Source organism: Marmota monax, unplaced genomic scaffold (assembly GCF_021218885.2).
Source record: "Marmota monax isolate L192 unplaced genomic scaffold, Marmota_monax_Labrador192_F-V1.1 WCK01_AAM20220418_F8-fsc00123, whole genome shotgun sequence".
Lineage (NCBI taxonomy): Eukaryota > Metazoa > Chordata > Mammalia > Rodentia > Sciuridae > Marmota > Marmota monax.
Genome location: NW_026692159.1, coordinates 5,539,045 through 5,563,989, shown reverse-complemented (window position 1 = coordinate 5,563,989; position 24,945 = coordinate 5,539,045). Strand labels below are relative to the sequence as shown.

At 34.2% G+C, this 24,945-nt stretch overlaps 1 protein-coding gene across 1 annotated transcript; it reads right to left on the bottom strand.

The window, feature by feature from the left end:
* Positions 1 to 21,208: 21,208 nt before the first annotated feature.
* Positions 21,209 to 23,014, bottom strand: LOC124076309 (RNA polymerase II elongation factor ELL2-like). Its single transcript, XM_046420178.1, has one exon. It carries the CDS (start codon positions 23,012 to 23,014, stop codon positions 21,209 to 21,211), a length of 1,806 nt encoding a protein of 601 aa, XP_046276134.1.
* Between the last annotated feature and the right edge of the window lie 1,931 nt (positions 23,015 to 24,945).

The window sequence follows — 24,945 nt, the reverse complement described above, 5'->3', positions numbered from 1 at the left end:
TTATGTCTTTACTTCATTTTCTTTATGTCCCATCTATTGATGAACATATAGTTTGTTTCCATATCTTGGCCACTGTAAATAATGCTGCCACGAACACAGGATTGCAGGTATCTATTTTAGAATCTGAGACATACATACACACACACACACGTACACGTGTGTGTGTGTGTGTGTGTATCCAGAAGCAGGATTACTGGATCATATAACACTTCCATTTTTAATTTTTGATGAAGCTCCATATTATTTACTGTTTAACATTCTCACTATCAATGTACAAATATTCCAACTTCTCTACATCCTTGCCAATATGTGTTCTTTTGTTTTGTTTGGACAATAGACATTTCTCATTGTGAATTTGATTTATATTTCCCTTGTAATTAATGATGTTGTATATTTTTACATTTATCTGCTAGCTAATTGTGTATATTCTTTGAACTAATGTACGTTCAAGTCCTTTGCCTATTTTTAAGCCAAGTTATTTAGTTAGTTTTTGCTATTGAGTTGTAGTTCTTTATGTGTTTTGGATATAAATCCCATTATGTTAGATCTAACCCCCAATATCCTAATCTGATTTGAATATTATCATATTATGAAGTTATGAACTGAATATTTCTCTCTACCTCCCTCCCCCTAAAATCATATACTAAAATGCTAATGTCCAATGTAATATTAGGAGGTGGGAGGTTCGGGAAGTAATAATCATGAGAGTGGAATCCTCACAGTTGAAATCAATACTTTTGTAAGAAGAGAAAAGAGAGCATGCATCCTCTCCTTCTGCTCTCTGCCATATGAGAAAACAAACTAAACCAAGAAGCACACCCTACTCAAACACTGGATTGGCCAGTACCTTGATATTTGACTTCCCAATCTGTTCAACTTCCAAACTTTGATAAATATTTGTTCTTTAAGCTATCCAGTCTAAGTCTAAACATTCGTTATAGAATCCAGAACTAAAACACAGAACTTGCAAATATTTTCTCCCATTTTGTAGGTTCTTTTTATTTTGTTGATTATTTTCTTTGGTATGAAGACCTTTATAGTTTAATATGTTACCATTTGTTTATTTTTTCTTTTTATTATTTTATTTTGCTTCTGGTTTCATAGCCAAGAAATCATCATTTGTCAAGAAGATTTATCTCTCTTTTTTTCTAGGTGGGATGTTAATAAATCAATATATGATTTTAGGGGTAGGGAGGTAGATACAAATATTCAGTTCATAACTTCATGATAATATTCAAATGAGATTAGGATATTGGGAGTTACATCTAACATAATGGGATTTATAGTTCAGATATTATTGTATTTAAATATTTATTATATTTTTAATCATGCCTGTAATCCCAGTGATTTAGGAGGCTGAGGCAAGAGGATTGCAAGTTAGAAGACAGCCTCGGAAACTTATAAGGACCCTCAGCAACTTAGATACACCATGTCTCAAAATTCTAGAAGCTTAAAAAAGGACTGGAGATATGGCTCAGTGGTAGAGTGCCCCTGGGCTCAATTATCAGTATGAAAAAAGTTATAAATATTTAATACATTTTGAGTTGGGCTTTGTATATGAAATAAAATAATTCAATTTCGTTCCTTTATCATTGGATAATCAGCATTACTCAAACTATTTATTGGATAGATGACATTTTAACTCTTCTTATTCTTAGCACCATCATAAAAGATCACTATGATTTAATTTCATACTTCTCTATTCTGGCACATTGGTCTACATGTCTTTATTACAGTACCACAATGTTTTGATTACTGTGGCTTTGTAATATATACTGAAATCAGACAGTGTGATGCCTCCAGCTCTTTTTCTCTTCTTCAAAATTGCTTTGGATAGTGAGGGCCTTTTGTGGCTCCATGTAAATTATAAGATTATCTTTCTCTTTCAGAAAAAAAAGTACCTTCAGGATTTTGAAGGGGATAGCATTGAATGATTAGATAGTTTGGGGTAATATAAAAATTAATATTAAGCTTCCTATTCGTGAAAATGGCCTATATTTTCATTTATTGACATCCAATTCAATTTTCTTTGACAGTTTTTTATTATCTTAGTTGCTAAGAGTCAGCCAAGTATATGATGCATGGCATTTTTGGTTGAAAGGTGACACCAACAAGCCATTGAGATGATATGATTATGTTAAGATTTGTATTCATATGGATATTGGACTCTTGCTGTTCACCTCGGCCTGCTATGGGACTCCTGGAGAGTTCCCATTGGTTGGGGAAGTACAGTAGGAGGCAGTTCCAGGGGAGGAACTTCCTCTGGGGGTTCCGGGAGAAGGCCGCGTGGGTGGATAGGCGATCTTCCCGGGGGCCTACAGAACATTGGCGGCAGTTTCAAAAAATAAAGTTTGTTCCTACTTGAGTGGCTCGTGATTTTGTGCCTAGCCAGATGGCGGCATTTGGTGGCCCGTACCGGGAACGCCTGAAGCTTGGAGGTGAGTAAAATTGCTCGCCCCTGAGAGAAGGCGACAAAATGGGTGACCATTTCAAAAAACCATGTGTTCTTGTTTTGATTTATTTTGTTTTTTTTTCAAGCTACCTATCCCTAGAATTTTCTCAGGCAAACTGGGAAAAATGGTTGGCTCAAGGTTTGAAGTTGTTCGGCCCTGAGAAAGAGAAAATTGATACAACTATTCTTTGTTCTCATTTTGTTTCGGTTTTGTTTTATGCTATCTTATTGGGTTGCGTTACCTTTACAGTAGTTTAGAAACTAGTAAAAAACAAACCAAAAAACTGTTAAGTAAATTGTTAGAGGTCCAGACTATGGTAGAAAACATGTTAGGTCAAGCAAAAGAGAAGGTCTCTCAAGCTAGTCAGACAGAGGAAAATTTGAAGAAAGAAAGCTTAGAGGAAAAACAACCATGAGGCGGGGAATTACAACAGGAGGCTGCTACTAACTCCGTTCTATCACCAGAGGGCGCAATTCAACCAACAGCTCCATCTACAGCTGAGTGGCCCTCAACTCCCGTAGTTGATGGACGGAATCCTGAGGCAGGACCCCAAAGATTAGCATGCCCTGTACTTGAGCAGGCAGGAGGGCAACAAATTCACTGTGAATTAGATTTCAAAACAGTGAAGCAATTAAAGGAGGCTGTAACAACCTATGGGCTGCAAGCACCCTTCACTGTGAGCATGGTCGAATCCATTACCAACTTAGACATGACGCCAACAGATTGGGCTAACATGTGTCGATCTGTGCTAAATGGAGGACAATATTTGTTATGGAAGGTTGCCAATGAGGAATTTTGCATGGAGACAGCTAGGCGAAATGCAGCAGCCGGTTATCCTCAAAGAAATCTAGATATGTTATTAGGAAAAGGACCTTATGAGGGTCAACAGCAACAAATTGAATATGATCCTGGCATATACGCACAAATTGCTGTAGATGCGGTTAGGGCATGGAAAACTTTACAGGGGCATGGAGATTTACAAGGACAATTATCTAAGGTAATACAAGGAACTAATGAACCTTACGCTGAATTTGTAGATAGGCTTATTCAAACAGCTTCTAGAATATTTGGAGATACAGAACAAGCAATGCCATTAATAAAAGAACTGGCTTATGACCAAGCAAATCGTTGCTGCAGAGAGGTCATTAGACCATGGAGACATGAAGATTTAAACACATATATTAAATTATGTAGAGACATTAATGAACAAGGGCAAGTCTTAGCAGCAGTACAACAGGCTTTAGATGCCAGGCCAAAAACATGCTACAATTGTGATCAAACAGGACATTTTAAAAGGAGTTGCCCCATAGGAGGAGGGTTTAACAAAGCTAGGTATCAAAGAAATAGAATACCGGGTATTTGCCCACAATGCTGTAGAAGGAGACATTGGGCTAATGAATGCCGTTCTCAAACCACCATAGAGGGTACTCCGTTATCAAAAAATGGACAAGGACCAAGTGTTTACCCACGATATCGTGGAGAAAGGCATCAGGCTCCATTGCCAAAAAACGGACTGGGGGGCCCAATGCTCCGGGGCCCAAAACTACAAATATACGGGGCAATGGAGGAACCCAGCAACACCATCAGGGTAGTGCCCAGGACACATTATCCATTAAATCCCTCATCAGACAAACCAGAGGGAGCACAGGGTTGGACATCTGTGCCTCTGCCAGAGCAGTACTAACTCCAGAGATGGGAGTTCAAATCATTCCCACAGGAGTAAAAGGACCTCTTCCCCAAGGAACAGTAGGCTTATTATTGGGACGCAGTTCTTCTACTCTAAAAGGACTTATGATAAGTCCTGGGGTAATTGATCCCGATTATGAGGGTGAAATAAAAATTATAGCTAGTTCTCCAAGAGGTATATCAGTAATTTCACCAGGAGATAGAATAGCACAGTTATTAATAATACCCAGCCTGCATGATAAATTTTCCATTCGTACTGTAGAAAGAGGTTCCAGGGGATTAGGCTCCACAGGTGTAGATTGGACTATGCTTTCTTTAAATTTAAATTCTCGCCCCATGCTAAAACTAAATATTCAAGGACATGAATTTAATGGACTACTGGACACAGGTGCTGACCTTAGCATCATATCTCGTCAAGAATGGCCAAAACATTGGCCATTACAACAAGCCACTCAAATGCTTCGAGGCCTAGGAGTGGCGACTAATCCCCATAGAAGTGCAATGGTATTAGATTGGAAGGATTCTGAAGGATGTGAAGGAACTATACAGCCCTATGTATTGGATCATCTTCCTATAAATTTATGGGGACGAGATGTCCTGGATCAATTAGGTTTGACATTAACAAATAACATCAATCCTAACGCGCCCACTACTAGGGCTAGACAAGGCTTTAGGAAAGAAAAAAGATTAAGAGAACAAGAACAAGGTATAACAGCACCAATACAAATAGATCAAGGGAGAGACAGACATGGGTTGGATTTTCAGAAAGGGCCACTGAGACAATAAAAATTACTTGGAAATCAGAAAGACCAGTATGGGTTCCTCAGTGGCCCCTGACTAAAGGAGTTGCCCCATAGGAGGAGGGTTTAACAAAACTAGGTATCAAAGGAAGGGGTATATATTCCCCAAAGATAAACTTAAAATAACCCTTTTTACTCTAAACTTTTTAAATTTGGATTCATCAGGACTTAGTGCTGCGGAAAGGCATATGTGTCCAAAAAATGTACATAAGCCCAAGGTACTTTGGAAGGATATTCTAACAGGACAATGGAAAGGTCCTGACCCAGTGATTGTCTGGAGTTGGTGCTCTGTTTGTGTTTTTCCACAGGGAGAACAGCAGCCGATTTGGATTCCAGACAGATTAACCAAAACAATTTCTACAGACCAAAAGGAAGATGATTTGACTCAAATCCATAACAGCTGATATCCAGAACTCCAGCTTGGCTATTCTTACATCTGCGACAGTGATTAACCAGGATGCTTTTTTCAATATCTATTTTATTATTGCTTTTTCCCACATCATAAAGTTCTATTTTATTTTTGAGCTCATACAGACCTAGGTTAATGTTTTTCTAATCAGTTTTATTTTTTGACTGTGGAGTTTTTAAACATTGCAATGGAGATTTCACCTAGGTAAAGCTACAAGGCCTTTACTGTTGTCTTATGTGTTGTATGTTACGTGTGCACACTTCTGTTTTGTGTTGTATGTCTATATGTGCGTATGTCCATATATCATATATGAGGAGCACTCATGAATAAATGGATCCGAATTTTTTTTTATTATTCACGTGATTTTAATAGTTTAATTTAATTTGGGTAAACAGCTGTTGAGGATTGTTTTAATATATGAACAAATTGGAGGTTAACAGATCTGTTTGTTTACTTTCACCTTTCCTTTTCATTATATTTAATAATTCTGTTCAGGATAATGTAAATTGTTCTAAAAATTGTTTTCTTAGTACCTGTTGGAATATTACATATTTTTTTTAGCATCATTGTCAGAATTCCTATTTTCATCCCAGTGCCAGTGAAGACCAAACTACAGCTTCTGCGATAGCTATCACAACAAACTGTATAAACTGATACATCAATGATTAATAACTCAACAAGTAATGCTCAATCAATGAGTCGATTTATTTTGGGAGGATATGGACATATTGATAGATTCCTCCACTTTGAACTGCTTACAGAACTTGCCTGGACTATGTATCAATTGTATGCATTGTGATCTATCTGTTGATGCAGCGAATTATGGTAGTGCTAGCGTATCTTTGCTGATGTGTCACCAGTGATGCAATTTTTCCTAGGAGCCGTCAATTGACTTGGTGTCGTGGCATTTCTGTATCCTCCTCCCTTCTACTAGTGATGGTCTAATTTTGGGGGCCAACAGAGGTGAGGCAAAGAACCTCACCCCCCACTGGTGCATAGGCCTATCCATAAGTATGGCTATATGCTGGACTGGTAGTCAGTGATGGGTATGATCCAATTGCAGTGGTATCAACCTAAGACAGGAGGCTGACGCCTAGAGGTCAGTTTTCCGATGATGGGTAAGAACCATCTGTTGAATTGGACAAACCTAACAGGCACGGTCCCTAGCCACATTGCTTGTTGCTTAATTAAACAGAAGGGGGGAGAGGCTAAGAGGCAGTCAAGTATATGATGCATGGCATTTTTGGTTGAAAGGTGACACCAACAAGCCATTGAGATGATATGATTATGTTAAGATTTGCATTCATATGGATATTGGACTCCTGCTGTTCACCTTGGCCTGCTATGGGACTCCTGGAGAGTTCCCATTGGTTGGGGAAGTACAGTAGGAGGGAGTTCCGGGAGAAGGCCACGTGGGTGGATCGGGGATCTTCCCGGGGGCCTACCCAACATTGGTGGCAGTTTCAAAAAATAAAGTTTGTTCCTGCTTGAGTGGCTCGTGATTTTGTGCCTAGCCAAACTGCGTGCGGCACTTAGTGTACAGTTTCTTTCACCTGTTTGGTTAAAATTTTTCCTAAATATTTTATTCTTTTTGATGTTGCCATAAATGGAATTCTCATGTGTTTCAATGGTAATGTTCTCAGTTTGTATTCATCTGGGGTGGTGCTGAACTCTCAAAAATGGTATTTCAGTCCATATGGTGTTGTTAAATCATTGTAGATATATGAGGCTATAATCTCCTACTCCACCATTTTCTGTCACCAATGTAAGATTTTAACTCTTAATATATGTGTAGATTTTTCCTACTATTTCAATATTGTAAACATGAAATAATGATGATTTTGTATCTGCCCTTACTCACTTTCCTAATTACTCTATTACTATAAATCCCTGAAGAGAAATTTCTGTGTCAATGTGTAGAGGGAGAATTGTTGACTTCTCAGCATCCATTCTCTTCTTAATAAGTCCAATGAAGTCATCCCAATCCCCTTGTCAACAATTGGTTTGAAGATGACAAATCTAATACTGGCCAATAAGATATTTTTTAAAATCTCTTGAGGAATTAAAGAAAAGATACCCTCTCCTTTAGATATATTCAAAGAACATATTATCCTACATAGTTTTATGTCTGGACAAGATGTTTGGAATAGTACTAGCTATCCAATAATTAAGATAACAGCCATCCAGAGGACGAAGATTTTACTCTGACATCAGAAGCATACATTCATGTAAAGATCCTGGATTTTTAATATCATCATTGAGCCCCACAGTCAAGGAATTCTCAAGTTCTATTTCTAACATTACTATATATGAGATAATTAATTTTCTGTTGAAACTCATCTATATCAGGTTAAGTCATCCTATATAAATACAAGGGATATTCACACATTAATTTTTATATGTATTTTGTCAAATTGTCTTCCAAAACCCAGGAGAAATGTTACATTGTTTTTCAGCAATTTATAAAAGGGCCCATTTTCTCACATACATGCTAATCCTGGATAATATATTTATATTTTCTGTTGTTTCTAATGTTGTAATTATTTTATTTTTCATTGCAACAATAAATAGAGAGTTTAAACATTTTGCATATTCTTCCTGATTAATTTTGTATTTCTCCTTTATTGAATTGCTTTATCATGTCATTTAGTTTCTTGGCTTTTTTTTTCTTTTTGGTAACACAGTTACCTATCTTTAAAGATTGATGTGATTTTTAAGACAAATTTGAATTAGTATGAGTGTGGCACAGTATAAATAATAGTACTTGGAGAATGGTAAAGTACTATACAGATAAATTATTACCTATTAATAATTATTTCCTCAGAACAATCAGAACACCTCTTGTACAATACATCACCAATTAGTACTGAGTCCTCTTTCAAAGCTTTTGTGTAACTTCTCAGTAAACATATCAGTGAGTTTGTAATTTGTATCTCAGCTTTGCTATCAACAATATATTGAACAATTAACTTTCTGAGCTTCAGATTGTATGTTCAAAATAATTGCACAACTTCATTATGAGAATTAAATTCTATAACATGTGCATTTAAGAGTAAAAGAAAATTATTGCAATGAACTCAACTAAAAAAAAAAAAACCTACTATCAATGTCTCAAATCTGAACTTAGTACCACTGTACAATTTAGGTGTTAATTCTTCTGATTATTGCCTTAAATGACTTTTTTATGTTTTTAAATGACCCAAATTTTTAAAAGCATCTTAAAGTCTAACCTGTTATCTATTATATCTTTTAAAGAATGAGAATTTGTAGAAATAATATGAAAAGAATACCTAATAACGCCTTGAGACCAATTCAAATACAGTAGAGCACATGAGCAAGGCCAAATTAATAACAGGGAAATGATGTTTTACATCTAATTTTTTAAATGCTATTTGTGGAAAATTACAAGTGAGCAACCACAGCTTGCTTAGCCACATCATCATTTTGGTGACTGCAAGTCTATTCATTTAAAATGTGAAGGGATGACATTTTTAGTCAATAGTTTGAAATGTTAATGTCGTGTTAATCTTGGAGCAAATAATTTCCTATTTAAATAGATCAATTTTGTCCAGGAGAGAGGTGTAATCTCTAATGATGTGGTAAGTCATTTAGAAATAATTTGAATTGCTGTGGAATTAATAGTTTTGTCACTGAAAAATTCCAGACAATAGTATCAGGAAAAGGTTTAATAGAAAATATATGCAGGCCAATGAACATTTAATGCCCTTGATTATAATAATATCTATTTGTCTAATAATATGATTCTAAATAAATACAAGTAATCATGAAAGGTAAATGGTAAACAAGAATATACTCAACTGTACCCCAACACAACTTTTCCTTTCTTCAGAAATTGCTACTATTCTTGGCAAGAAGCTCTTTAATTATTACAATGTCAGAAGGACAAACAAGAAGTAATTCTTACAAGAAAAGCATAGTCTGATGATTGAACATTTAAACACACACTTTACCTGCCTCTGTGTCTACTTGGCTTATCTGACTGTCTATTAGAATTCCCTTTAACTCACAAAAAGCACCATAAAGTTATTGTGCCTATGCCAATTACAGGCCATTTTTTCTTATAAAAGCAATCCCCCAACATACACATGTAAATATCATAGACCTTTTCTAGCTAGGTTTTCCTAGCCCTACAGCTAAAGGCAGACATAAGTAATTAATTGACTTACTCAGGACTGGATATAAACACATTTCATGGAAATATTTGAGAAACACTAACCCTGAAATATATTTGATGTTTCTATCTGAAATTAAAATTTAATTGGGCATACCATTTATTGTTTTGTTGCTGATATTGATTTGGTTCTGTTTAATTTTTTTTTTGTTGTTGTTAAATCTTCCAATCTTAACACAGGAATTTTTGTATTCTTTCTGTTGTTGGTTCTGCTGTTTATTAACACAATGATCTCAGTTAAATCACTTTCCTCAGATTTTCAAATTCTTCAGGTAAAAAATGATTTCCAGTCTCTATTTTCATATTCTAGTTTTACAACTATTCCTAAATTGATTACTTCAAGGTCAGTTGAATGTAATTGCTACAAAATCAACTGTTTTATTATCAAATGTTATAATTTGATAGTTATTAAAATTTACTATAATGATTCTAGTTATTTATAGGAAGATTATATTATGAGATTAATAGTTAACATTATATCTTTATAATGGTGAAGTTCCACCAAACTATTTATAAAATATTTTATCTATAATCCTCTGCCATCCCTAAACCTCCTTGCTTTGCATATCATATTATCAGATTAAACCACTCTCTATCTTTCCCCAATGCAGTCATTTATGGACTCAGTATCATTTTTCATAATTCAAAAATTCTAAGCTCTTGGTACACTACCACTCTTTCCAGTACCAATTTATTGGAAATTGCATTATCACATGGATGATGCTTCAAACACCCTGGAATTTTACTTCCTTAACTCACCCTTCTCAAATGATCACATCAGCCCAATCTCATTTTCTACCTCCCATGGGTATATAATAGACCTTGTAGAAACCAAACACATCAAATTCCATAATTTTAATTTCAAACATCCCATTATTACCACTGTCTTCTACATTTCTAGTTCATTTTTAGTATCCTAATTCCAGTAATACCCTCCCTACCAATGTATATTACTTTTAATAACTTTTCACTATAAGTTACCCTTTTGTATCCTCTCAGATTAAATTTCATTATCTATCAATGTGATAATCATTATCACTATTTACTGATACATGGTTTTCTTTTTGAAGTTAGGCAGGGAATATAATGCTGCTATGTAATTGTAACATATTTTTACAATTCAACTCCCTTCCCTACTGTGTTAGCTTTGTCTTTGTGACAGAAATAACTGACCAGAACAACACAAAGGAGGGAACATTTATTTAGAGGAAAAGTTTGACTTATGGTTCAGAGGATAAGTCTACAGTCTGCACAGTCCATTGCTCTACGCCTAAGGTAAGGCAGAACATAACGGTGGAAGTGCATGGTGGAGGAGCACTACTCCATCTATGGCAATGAGCAGAAAGAGAGGGAGAAGGAAGAAGGGGCCACAGGGAAGATGAACCCTTCCAGGGCATTCCCTCAGTGAACCACCTCCTCTAAGCATGTATATCCTCCTTACAATTACCACCCAGTTCATTCTAAGATGGACTGATTAGGTAACAGCTCTCACAATTCTACAGTCCCACCTCTAAATAGTTCTTCATTAACATAGGAGCTTTTGGAGAACATCTTATTTCCAAACCATATAACACCCACTGGCATAGATTTTGTACATTGTCATCCTATTTCAAATATCCAACACATACTTCACAACTTTTACTTTCTGCTATGACATTGCTTGAGGGGAAAAGGGAAGGGAGAGGAGAGAAGGGAGAAAAGAGAAAGAACAAGTGAGATTTTCAGAAAAGAACCTTAAGTTATAACAGCATATCTTATATATCTTCACAAAATTGTGCACATATGCTCTGCCTTTCTTCCATAATTTTCCAAGACCATAACCTATAAAAACCCATTACTTTATTAACTCTCCCCTTCCAGCACAATTAAATAAAGGAAAACTAACTTATAGAGTAGTTTAAACCATGAGTGATCCAGGCTAGTAAGCTGCTGGACTTCTAATCTTTTTATTATGATCAGCAAGCAGCCCTACATGCGAGCAAGCAGGCACTTTACCGACATACAAGTTGTTTTTTCTTCTGTTAATGTTTACCGCAGCATGTATTGTTTTGAACTTTCTTTCATCCTATTTCCTCACAAAAAGTATCTTAGAAAAACATGCATAAGTATAATACAAAGTGGATTTACTCATGGCAATGAATTAGCTTAAATGTAAACCCCACATTTCCCTATTTTCAGAATTATACTTTATTCCTGTTGGATTTTGTTTCATAAACATACAAACATACTATATTTTTTCCCTATCTTAAAACAACTATGACCCTACATCTGTTTGAAGATACAGCTTTGCTCCTCTGTTCTTCTTAACTCCAAAGTTATTCAAATGACTTGAAGTCTCAAGTTCCTCATTTACCATGCTTTCATAAGCCTATTCCAATTAGACTTTCAACTCCACCATTCCACTAAAAATTTACTAATCAGTGTTACAAATAAAACTGCAATGCATTTGAACCCAATCATTACCTTACTTGTCCTATCAGTATTTGACACAGTTGATCATTCCTCATCACATAGTCTCCTCACTTGATTTTCACAGCAGTGCACTCTCCTGGCATTCTTTCTATGGCACTAGCCATTTCTACTCAGGTTATTTAGAAAATCCATCCTCATCACACTAAATTTTCAAAGGTTGGAGAACTCAGGAATTATTGCTTCAATGTTCTACCACTTATTTTGTGATTCTGTCTAATCTTGCAACTTTACATATTGCTATATTTTGATTATTTCCAAACACAAACACACACACACACACACACACACATATCTATATCCATTCTATAGTCCTTTATTGAAGTCCAAATTTATATTAATTCTTTCAAAAATCACATTTCAAATATAATATTTACTATACCATGTTCCTATTTTTTCCCCCTCAGGTCTGTTCCTCACATAGATTTGCCCATCTCAGAATCATCATTCAGCTTCCTCAGGTCAAAAAATTGGAGCTATCTTTAACTCTCTCACAACCCCAGGTTAAATTCATTAAAAAGATATATCTGATATTTCATCAAAAATCTAGAATTTAGGGCAGAGGCTGTTGCTCAGTGGCAGAGCGCTTGCCTTGCATACATGAGGCACTGGGTTCAATCCTCAGCACCACATAAAAATAAACAAAATAAAATAAAGGTATTATGTCCATCTACAACTAAAAAAATTTAAAAGAGACATTGCTATACAGATCCTGTTTTCAGAATAAATCTTTTAATTATAAGATTAAAAAATCCAGAATTTAAACAAATTATCCCACTTATTCCACTAATTCTACCCTCATCTAATTTTCCACTACATCATGTCTAAATTATTCTTATAGTATCTAGGTAATGTCTCTCTTTTGACTCTTGTTCATTATAGTATATAAGCATAGCAGTCATAATAATTATTCAAAAGTTAAATATATGATGATATTCCTCTACATAAAACCCTCCAGTGTACCACCGTTTTAGGACAGGAAATTACAATTCCTTACAATGGCCTATAAAAACCTTTAATGATTTTTACCTGTTATATGTTCCATAACTGCACTACTTACTTTACTTAAAAAAACACTAGTACCCCTAATATTCTTTAAGCATTTCTGAAGATTGTTTTTCTCCTTATTGACTTGGTATTTGCCATTCTCTGTGCCTGGGAATGCTTATTCTCCAGAAGTATGTATAGCAAAAAAACTAACTTACTTTAAGCTTATTAAAATCCTACCTCTTCAGTGTGTTTTTCCATGGCCACTGTATACCCATGATATTTACAATCCTTCCCCACCTTGTTTTTTTTATTATAAAATTTGTCATCAGAACGTTAGGTCAACAAGGTGGAGTCAAAAACTGTTAAATGTGACAAAGAAGATCATTATTTAGTGACAAAGAAATAAATTCTTCTAGGGGATACAACAATTATAAATATATATGAACCCAACATTGGAGTACCAAAATATATAAAGCAAGTATTAAGAGACCTGAAGTGAAAATAAACTTACAGTAGAATTATAGTAGGGAACTTAAATACCCTATTTTCAGAAATGGAGATATGATCAAGACAGAAAATAAATAAAAAATCAGACTTAAACTAAACTTTAGAACAAGCAAACCTAATAGACATGTACAGAACTTCCCATCCAAGAGCAACAGAATACATATTATTCTCAAACAAATAGTAGATTCTCATGGTTGGATCATATGGTAAGCTAGAAAACAAATCTTTAAATTTTTAAGAAGATTAAGTCATACCAAGTATCTTTTCTGCCACTATAATATAAAATAAAAAATCTGGGGCTGGGGATATGCTCAGTTTGTACAGTGTTGCCTAGCATGCAAAAGACCCTGGGTTCAATCCCCAGCACCACCAAAAAATATTTAACAGGAAAATTTCGGGGAAAATTCACAAATACTTGGAAATTTTTTAATGTGCTCATGAAAGGTCAATGGGGTCAATGAAGAAACTGAAATGGAAATTAAAAAAAAAAAAAAAACTCTTGAGAAAAACAAGGAAGCACAAGAGTTTAATATAATAAAACCCAAGAGATACATCTAAAGCAGTTTTAAGAGAGAAGTTTATAGCAATTGATGTTTTCCTGATGGTAGAAAAACAACCTAGAGTTACACTTCAAGACACTAGATAAACAAGGAACTACTAAGAGGAAACAAACTAAGCCTACAGTTAGTAGAAACAATGAAATAATAAAGATCAGAACAGAAACAAATGAAATACATACTAGAAAAATAAAAGATCCAAAAAACTGAGTTTTTTAAAAGATATACAAAATTAGCAAACCTTTATCTAAATTAAGAAAAGCCTCAAAATCAGCAATTAAAGAGGATATATTACACCTGATGCCACAGAATACAGCGATGCACAGGAGAATTTAATCTATAATCATATGCAAAAAATTAGATGATATAGAATCAATTGATAAACTCCTAGACACATGCAACCTGCCAAGACCATATAATTAAAAAAATAGAAAATCTTAACAGATAACAAAATAACTAAAGTGATTGTATCAGTAATAAAATATCTTCCACTAAAGAAAAGCCTAGAATCTGATATTGCTATTCTAAGATTTCACCATTCAATGAAGAATTAATATGAATCCTCTTTAAGATCTTCCAAATATTAAACAAGAGGGCGTACATAAAATCTCATGGTAAGAGACAAACATTACTATGATACCAAAACCAAACAAGGTAACCAAAGAAAAGAAAATTATGAGCCAATATACATGATGAACATAGATTTTAAAATACTCAAAAAAAGGTCCAGGGTGTCAACGGTGCCAGGATCAAAAAAAAAAAAAAAAACCCTAATAAAATCATGATATTCCTCCAAGTTTTGGGTTTCTCATCAGGGAAAGATTTTAATTATCTCACAGACTCTTTACCAATAAGATCAATGATAAAATAAGCTATAGTCAGAAGCATACCAAGATATTCAATATAGTTCACAATGATTTAGAAACACATTTATTCTCAAACCCATTTCAGAAGAATCTGATGTAGAGACAGGACAAATGACTGGTTTGAGAAAATCTGGTAAAGGAATAGATTGTGGGCCTCTTGAATTTCCAGACAACTGGGCTGTCTACCTCATCACACTGCTTCCAAGAAGCAATGTGACATTCTAAGAAATGCCTGAGTGGAAATTTTTGCCAAAGTTTTGTTAAGAAACTACAATAAAACCTGATTTTATTCTTTTGTCTCTATAGAGTAAATGAAGTTTTTTGTCATTTTTGGATTACCTTCAATGACCTCAGGCACTTGAGTTCATAAAACAATCCATTTGATTTTTTTTCTGTGCTGCTAACTCAAGTGTTTCTTTATATAATCCCAAGCTGCAATCCTGTTAAATAATTGATTGCTTAGATCTACCTTTTGAGTTTTACAGATCAGTATCAAAAGTTTCATTTCCTTTGGTGATCTCTTAAAGTAAATTATAATATTTTGTAGCATATTTTATCCATCTAGCAGTGACTTGATTAATTTCTTATCAGAGAATTGACCCAATATGAAAACTTTTATTTTCATTTTAAATGTAGCATAAATTTAAATACATTGGCTGCCACTACTATATCATCAAAAGTCAAAGACAGTTTATAATGCTTACCTCTTCAAAATATGTTTGTTCAATTTATGTGTGTTACTCTTGTGAGATATAGATGAAAGGTTTAGAAGTCTGACATGTTTATGTACCAACTTTCTCTGACAGCTTCACAGAAAGCATAGGTTACCAATTATCATCTCTATGTTGGAGCTGATTTACCCTTATCAAAAGTTCTAGCTTTTAGTCATGATAGTGATCACAGATTTTCTGTGGCCAAACTCTGCCAAATAGTTGGTTTCAACTTGAAATTCACTGATTATTTGACCAAAAATGTCACTGGAACAAGTAGGTGAGAATCACTGCTTCTCTTCTCTTATTTTTTAGTGGAAGTTAATTCGAGGTGTTGTAAAAAGCAAAGGCAGAAACAAGTTCTTCAGGTTCAACACCTTTAATGAGCAATAAAATCCAATTCTGTATCAAGGTAAGCATCTAATTAAGCAGATGGCAGACAAGGACAGGGATCTGAGAAGCGTGATTTTAAGTCAGATTTTGACATCTCATCTTCTGATGAAGGAGACAGACAGACCATTGAGAGAGAAGCTTGCCTGGAAAAACTCATGTTTGCCCAAAAGGAAATATAGAAAACATGTCATTGAGATTTTGGTAAGATTGCTTCAAGTAAAATGAAGAAATAATTAACTTCTAAATTCTAATGTTATATTATATGCATGAAGCATTGACTTAGCTTAAAAAAAAGACGATGAATTTTACTCAAAAGCTTTAATGGATTTCAAAACAGAGGAAAAACCAATGTTTGACCAATGTTTTATATAAAGGGCATTTAAGGAGTTTACCAACCCACAGAATATAATAGTTGTTTATCTGGCTAGTAGATCAAAGCTTTTTCTGTTAAATAGATAGTTTATAATACTTTTCCACTTCATAATCAGGTATCAGTACTCCTGAAACATTATCTTATACCAAGAGTAGAACAGCAACAACAAAATTTACACATATTTGTGACAAAGAAAACTATATGAAAGTGCCAACATTTATTAACAGTTTCTTTAAAAAATGAAGGAAAATTTGATCAAGCTTATAAAATAAACAATGCAGATTAATAATTTACTTACATTGTATTATTTACAAAATAAAACCAGAAAACACATCCTGAACATCAAATAAATTCCAGTTTGGCCATTAAGATACTTTGAGAACACACATCTTCCTATACCAGGGAAAATTCTAACAGTTAAATAGTCTCCATGTGTTTATATAATTCAGATGGAATGATAATTCCACAAATCATTACAGATTCTTACTTCATAAGTAACTAGTCCACCTAAGAATAATTATTTATCAATTAAATTACTGAAAAATTCATGTGGAATTCATATACCTATTTGTTTAAATTAAATAAGTCTATAGAAAGTCTTTTAAATTGAATTAAGTGTATGATTTAATTTTTTTAGAGAGGCATCAGAGATCTTAACATAGTTGGGTGGGATCCCTGTATTTCTCTGCACCTTTATGAAGTTCTATAGAGAATTGAACTTGAGTAATATTTTTTACTTATCTGCATCATTTCAGCTGTGATTTGCCTTCTCACATGGCTCCTGTATATTAAAGACTCTATCCTCCTTTTTCAGCCTTTCTTCTGCTACCTTCTGTTTCTGATTTTAAACCATAAATATCACTACTTTCCCCAAGACAGGATAAATCATGTGCTATTTCCTCTATAATGTCTCCTTTAGCAATTATATTCTCTCTCTCCTAACTTCAACAACCACGACTGTCTGTAGTCCATACTTCATGCCATTGCACAAATATATCTAGAATGGCTCTTCTGTCCATTGTGGTCACCACTAATTGTCAGGTTAACATAACCCTGTTAAATGGATCACTTGAGAAGATTCAGCAAAGGAATATAGAATACTGATACCTTGGGGGACCAATCAACTGGACAACCTTATTAAAGTGCTTCTATGAGGATATGTGACAATGCAAGAAAACACCTGGCTGTTATTATTTTGTGGGCTTTGGTCATAAACTAAAACAAGACCTATTTTTATTCTTTTAACTGCATAGCCTTGATATAGCTTCTCTCCCCAAAATTAGATTTATTTCAGAAACCATATTCATCTGAGTTCATTAGTTTATCTATTAGATATCTTTTCTATATTAATTACTGAACCATTTCTCTGTAGATCCCACACAATAGCAAATATTAAGATAACTCTATAGCAACTGATTTATTATACATTGTTGCCCATTTTTGGAATCATAACAGAATCAATTCTTACTGAATGCTTGTTTTCCATCAGGCACAATAATGCTGTGACGTGTTATTATTACCAAAATATAGATAGGATCCATCAAGTAACTCGTCTGAAATTTCAAAGAAGGCAGCAGAATCAGGATTCCATCCAGCTCTGAACAAAAAATCTAGTCTCTTGCCATAATGTTCCAGATGGCAACAAGTCTTTCTTGCTATCTGTTTTGAGTATCTGCTCATTTGGAATCTCTATTAGCAGCAATCTGCTGGGACTGCCTTAGTTTTTGTTGCTGCTGTTTTATTTTTGATGGACAAATAATAAATATTTTTGTTATGGGATACAATATGATGTTGCAATTCATGTATTTATCATCACATGTGATGATAAAATCAGGGAAATTAACATATTATTTCTTTATCATTGCATTACAATGCAAAATCCTCTTATCTAGCTATTTTGAAATAAATTTTTAAAAGGTATTCACAAAGAATTTTGGAGTACAATTCTGGTTACAAGATGGCAACAAGTCTTTCTTGCTATCTGTTTTGATTATCTGGTTATAAGAGGCTGAATAGAATAGGGAAAGGGAAGTGAAGGAGAGTTTTGTCAATATTTACAAAGTTACAGGTAGAGAGGAGCAAGAAGCTGTAGTGTTCTAGTTCATAGTAGAGTGATTATAGATTACAACAATGCTTTATAACAGTTTTAAATTAGGATTGGGTTTGAATCTCAGGTATTTTCACCTAGTTGTACAAATTCAGTCAAAATAATACTAATTTACAAGCCATACTTTTATCCTGTGTAAATTGACAAAATGATATGTGTCTTACAGAGTTGGATATGAATTAAATTAGACAAGTATAATAAAGAACTTAGTGTAGTGCCTGAAATGTCCTTTATGGAAGGCAACTCTTATGATAACTGTTATCTATCCTTGGCCCCCAGAATCTCAGGTCTCTCTTTACCATAGCAGTATACTTCATTACTTTTTTAGTTACTCCGTGAAATCTCCTGTTAAAATATATATATTAGACACATAAGATATTTTAAGGTCACTTCTAGGGAACAGAAATATAAATCTAATGAATGCACATATAGCATATAGGAATTCATAGCATTTTGATTAAGGAAATTAACTAGAAGGATACTATTTTTCACAAAGTCATCAGTAAATGAAAATATTTTGGTTCCAAGACTGATGGCGGTTTTAGTCAACCAATCACACACTAATAAGGATTTAAGTGATACCACTATATACTAATTGAAAGAAAAATGCCAAATCAAAGTGTTTACAATTTAAAAGACCTCCTGTGATATGATATCTTGAGGTCTGATTTGAGAAACATTTTCTGAGTTCGTATAAATTAATATAGAGTATATATTGACCAAATAATTTTTTAAGAAAATAAATTTTCTTGTTCACTCAGTGTTGAGTTACTTAATGAAATGTGGTTATGAAGTAATATTGAAAAGTGACTCGCTCAAATTTTTCAATTTCATTTTTCTTTTTCTTGTTTTATTTTTTTAGGGTTCAAGCCCAAGGGTGCTCTACCACTGAGCTACATCCCCAGTTATTTTACTTTTTATTTTGATAGAAGGTCTTGCTAAATTGCTGAGAGACATGCTAAGTTGCTGAGGCTGGCCTCAGACTTGTGATCCTCCTGCTTCAGCCTCCTGAGTTGCTGAGATTATAGGCTTCTGCTACCACACTTGGCTTAATTTTGAATTTCTTAAAGAAGGTAGTTATGGAAGACAGTTGTTAAGTTGGTTCCCAACAGTTCCACCTCCTAGGATTCACCTTGGTGTAATCACCTCCCTTTGAGTGTAGTTAGCATTTGTGACTCACTTCTAAAAAATAGAATATGACAAAAGTGATAGGATGTCATTTTAATGGTTATGTTACATAAGATTTTAACTTCATTCTTGCCACCAACTTTATCCCTTGCTAGCTTCAATAAAACCAGCTGCCATGTCATGTGCTGCGCTATGAAAATTCCCACACAACAATGAACTGAGTTCTGTCTCCAGTCTACAGCTTAAAAGTACATGATATTCTAGTCCAAATCCCCAAAGAGACTTAATATTGTCATCAGTATAATATATGAGCTTGGAAGTATATCCCGCCCCTGTTAATCCTCAGATGAAATACCATCCCTGGTCACAATTGGAACCTCATGAGAAATGCTGAGGCAGAGGAACAACCTAAATTGTGCTGGAATTTCTGACCCACACAACCCATAAGACAGTCTGTCAATTTGAACTTCTAAGTTTGTGGTAATTTGCATAATCACAAGTAAACAATACAGAAAAATAATTGTGATGTTTGCAATCATCATTCAATGCATGTTCATCACAACATCAGGCTCCCTGAGATGTGAAATAGCTATGTAAGAGATATTGCTAAATCCTCAAAATTACATTATAAATCTATGACTTAGGGGCTATTACTTTTCTAAAGGTCCATATCAATGATCTCTTTTCTGTACTTTATTAGTGAACATCTAGCATTAAAATAATGTTGACTTAATTAAAAAAACCATAGATGAGAATGAATCAATAAATAAGCTGGACACATCTGATAATTCTTTGAATTAGGTAAAGTTATATCTAGCCATTTTCCTGTACATAATCGAATGTTTCTTCAAATAGGCATTGGGCTTTATTATTCTAATTAAATTTCAAATAAATTTGTTTTGTGTTTCAAAAATTATATTTATGAGAGTATTGAATAAAATCAGGAAGTGATATCAAATACTATTTGTTTTGTGTGATATTATTTATCAATAATTTCTAATCACATTTTTCTTTCAACATTTTACCTCCCATTCAGCACAATATAAACACTGTTCAAAATCTTTGCATGTTTGCAAATATAACTTGTGTTCTCAAATATAAGTAAATGACAGTTTCAATCATAGCACTTTATGCAAATTTCTTAATTTCTGCAAATTTCTTAATTTCTGTATTTTAACAGTGAGTTTGCATGAAGAATGGTCAAAAAGAGGCTGCATATCAAAATCACTTCATCTTACTCATTATAGTTTTATTTTTTAAGTGTGCAAAATGTTATTTCATAGTCACTGGGTCCTTGATATTCTGAAAAAGGGAATGAAACAAAATATTGGAGGTAAAGGCACTGAATAAAACTCCTTTTGAAATGCAGAAAATTAAGAAAAAATAAAGTGAAAATTAAATACTAATAAAGAAAATGAAAATAAAAATAAAAGTTAAGAAAAAATTCAAATAAAATGAAGAAAAAATAAATTAAAACAAAAGTTTCAATCCCTTTAGAATCTTATAGCAAGTTATTTGAAATTTTTAATGAGTAAGATTTTTATTTGGGTTGTTAAGTAAGCACAGTTTTAGTGCTTTGATGTTGCTTGCTGCTGGTCAAAATCATTTATTAATTTTTTAATATGAACCAGCTTGTTGTAAAGATATACACATCTACATTTTTCTGCAGCAAAATTAGGGTTAAGCTGTCTCATCTGCTGATATTCTAGTGAGATTCTTTGATTTATATTGTGATACTCTTTTGAGTTTGAAGATACCAGCTTCCTTTCTGATTCTAAGCTAATAAAAGCTTTAGATAAGTTCAGCATCTTGGCATACAATGTCTGATATTCATCATAATCTACTCTAAATTCCTGTTCATAATGCCAACGTTGCTCTGGAGAAACTATAGTGTGATATTTAGTCAAATAATCCTCAAGTCCAGATGCTGAATAGGTATTCTCAGAGGTAGAACTTTCTTTTTGAAATGCTTTGCTAGAATTTGCGTTTGTAACTTTATCTTGGTCTTTAGAACTTGTCTTCTTCTCTGTCATGTCAGTATTACAACTTTGTTTTTTTGCTTTATGTTTAAACTTCTCATCAGATACCAAATTTTTCTTCTCCCCCAGCTTTGGATACATTTGAATTGAGATAGAAGCTAAGTTTTCCAAAGAAGTATGCTCTTTAGGTTGGCTTGGAAAGATAATAGTATCTTGACTGACACTGCCCATATATGGATCTTGAGTTCCACATCTTTGTGGATTGCTACAGGAATTACTGTTGGAATTTACAGGCAAAGAAGGATTTAAAATGGATGGGTAGGTTGTAGAAAATGCTGGGCAGCTCTGTTTGGCTGGAGTTACAGAGGATTTTTCCTCATTATTAGTCAAGTAGTTATTTGATCTTGGCTGTGCTGAAGTTGTCAGGTGAGATATTCTAGGCCCTCTTTTCATTAAATAATCAGTACCATCCAACTTTAAAAGCTTAGTTTGAGAAGATGATGTGCCATCTTTAATAGAATCTATAGAAGATTCTGGGTGATGGGTGTCAGTAGCATTCTGAAATGAATCCATTTTTGTGGAAAGTACCAAATCCAATGATTGCTTATCTAGTTCACTATATCCAGGCCAATCTCTCTGGATCTCTCTATAAATGCAATTCTTTAAGGAATATGAAAAATTCTGGGTATTTAAGTCAGCTACCTGGTAAAGAATATTTCCAAGGGAATTCTTGTCACTTTTTTTAATGTCATCTTTCTGCAGTCTAATAAGCAGCTCGGATTTCTTGTAGTCCTTCAGTGCCAATAAGTGAATTACCCTTTCCCTATATGGCCGCATTTGGACACTATTAGCAGTCCGTGAGTTTCCAATTGTGTATGCAGGGTTAATGGGGGCTGTTCTTTTCCTCTCAGGTGCTGGATCTGTAAAAATCTGTGGTGCTTTTCGAATTGGCACTCTTTTCGCTATTTGTGGTTTCCTAATAATTTTCCATTTGTTGCAGGATTGATCTTCTGCCTGGGCCTCTCCTACTGGCATCATCTGAATAGAGCTGTTTATTGTACTCACTGACATTTCATCTGCTATAGTTTGTGCACAACTGAGCTGTAAGGGACTACAGATTGAAACAGTTTGTTGGGGATGATCAATTATGCCTTGATTATTTTCATTACTTACATTTGACAACTGTAAGTTATAGTTGGGCACATCAGTATGTGAATTTGTGGGGAGATTGTTGATAAGCCTTTGAAAATCTTGTATTTGAGGAGAAACTTGAGGAGGTTGAATATTCTGAAGGTTCGGATGGGAGTAACTTGCCTGCAAGACTGGCCCGGTGAATCCCACAGGCAGGCAGATGTCATTATCTTGTCCTAGCTTTAAGCTTTCTGCTTCCTCCATGGACACACATCTTTCCTGGTGTCCTGCTGCCTCAACTTCTCTGCCTCCAAAGGCTGCCAAATAATCATAACTGAAAAGATCAAATTTCAATCAATAAAGTATTTAAGAAAACGGTTATTCTTACTGGCAAAAATTATTTCTTATTTACTATTGTTTGTAAAACTCTAATCATAAAGGATTTGTCCCAATGGAACAAAGCAGAAAAATACCTGATTGAGAAAGAATTTGGAGAGGAAAGTTGGTTGTAAAAGTCTAATTTACTTTTGTTCCACTTTTGGGGGTTCTTTTCAGGATAACCCAAACAAGAAAGTGCTAAATAATTCTGTGAATTCACTGTATAAAGCCATCTTTTTCTAGTGAATTCAATATCAAGTAAGCATACTAAGTATGAGGATCAAAAGGATCCACAGGCTATTGGAGACTGGAAGACATGGCTTCCATATGACATGAAGCCTTCCTTACATATTCTCTGACATGAGAATCAACTCATATCATTATTGGGTTGGGGTCTTGACCCATCTACAGAGGAGCTCATTTGATAGCTAAATGTGTTATTTAGATTAATAGTAAGTAAAAAAACCCACATATTTTCGAGATGCCTACTACTCTTTCACAACCTTTTAACCATTACTAATAAGTGATTTTCACATCGTTAGGTTGTCACTTACACCCATTATTCTGCTTCTTTGCACCCCTCCTCCAGAGAATCCTCAGCAAACTTATCCAGGTGCTTAAGTGTTTTGCCCATGTTGATAGAAACACTCTAGCTAGGCATTCTAGAGGTGTACAATTTAGTCTCCGAATGTACACAAATTACTAGGAATCAGTTCTAATCAGTTTCACCTCATAAATAGGCACAACTCCCTCCTTCCCCCAAACTCCTAGTCTAATCCTTAGATTTCCCTAGGTATCTAAGGAATCACCTTTTATGTAGCCACACACCTAGAATACCTGTGTCACATGGACTAACCCTCAAATATACTTCTCATTAATTTCTCTCAAATATCTCTAATATTTAGTTAGCCACCAATTTTTCTATTCATACAATAGATAGTCATTGAGCACTATCATGTGCCTGATAATGTTTTTGATTTTGAGAACTATTGCAATGAATAAAATAGAAAAAAAATATCTCTGTTTTCATTATGGCTACATCCCTGTAAGATTTTAATGCAGAACATCTCAAATACATCACTTAGTTCCCATCCCATGGAGGTCATTGAGCTAAATTAGGCAGAGAACATCTTTGCATACATTATGTACTCTCCACAATATTTGATTGCTTGCTTCCAGTGTTTTCTGGTCTTCAATCATCTTTTGAACTGCTAGCAATGATTTCAATCAGCAATGCTTTAAAAGATATAATGGGTTCCATTACTTCAAAAATAAAATAAAACTATTTGGTGTGACATACAGGAGCCTTCTTATTCAATCCCCAATTTATATTAAAGCCTGTGACATGTGTCTAGAAGCTGCATTGATCTGCTTCCCATTTTCTGAGTATGTCTCATGCTTGTTCCTGCTTCAGGCTTTCATTTGATATTCCTTCTTCCCATTATGCTCTTCCCAATGATTTTGTATACATTATTCCTCTACTTTGGAGAGTCCTTGCATGACCATTCTGTCTAAAATAGTATCCTACATTGACACTCATATTCAGGACTTTTCCCACTATTTTGTTCACATTTCTTTAGAGCATATTTATTACCTAGAATTATATTACATATATAATTTTGTTTCACATAAGTCTTCTTCACCAGAATATGGCCTTAATGAGGGATTGCATTTAGTCCATTTTTTTGCAATGCTCTATCTCCAGTAGGTAACTGTGCCTGGAACACATAGTAAGCATTTATAACTTATTGAGCAAATTAATATATCAATATCAACTACTTTTAAATTTCACTTTGGATGAATTTACCTTAAGTTTC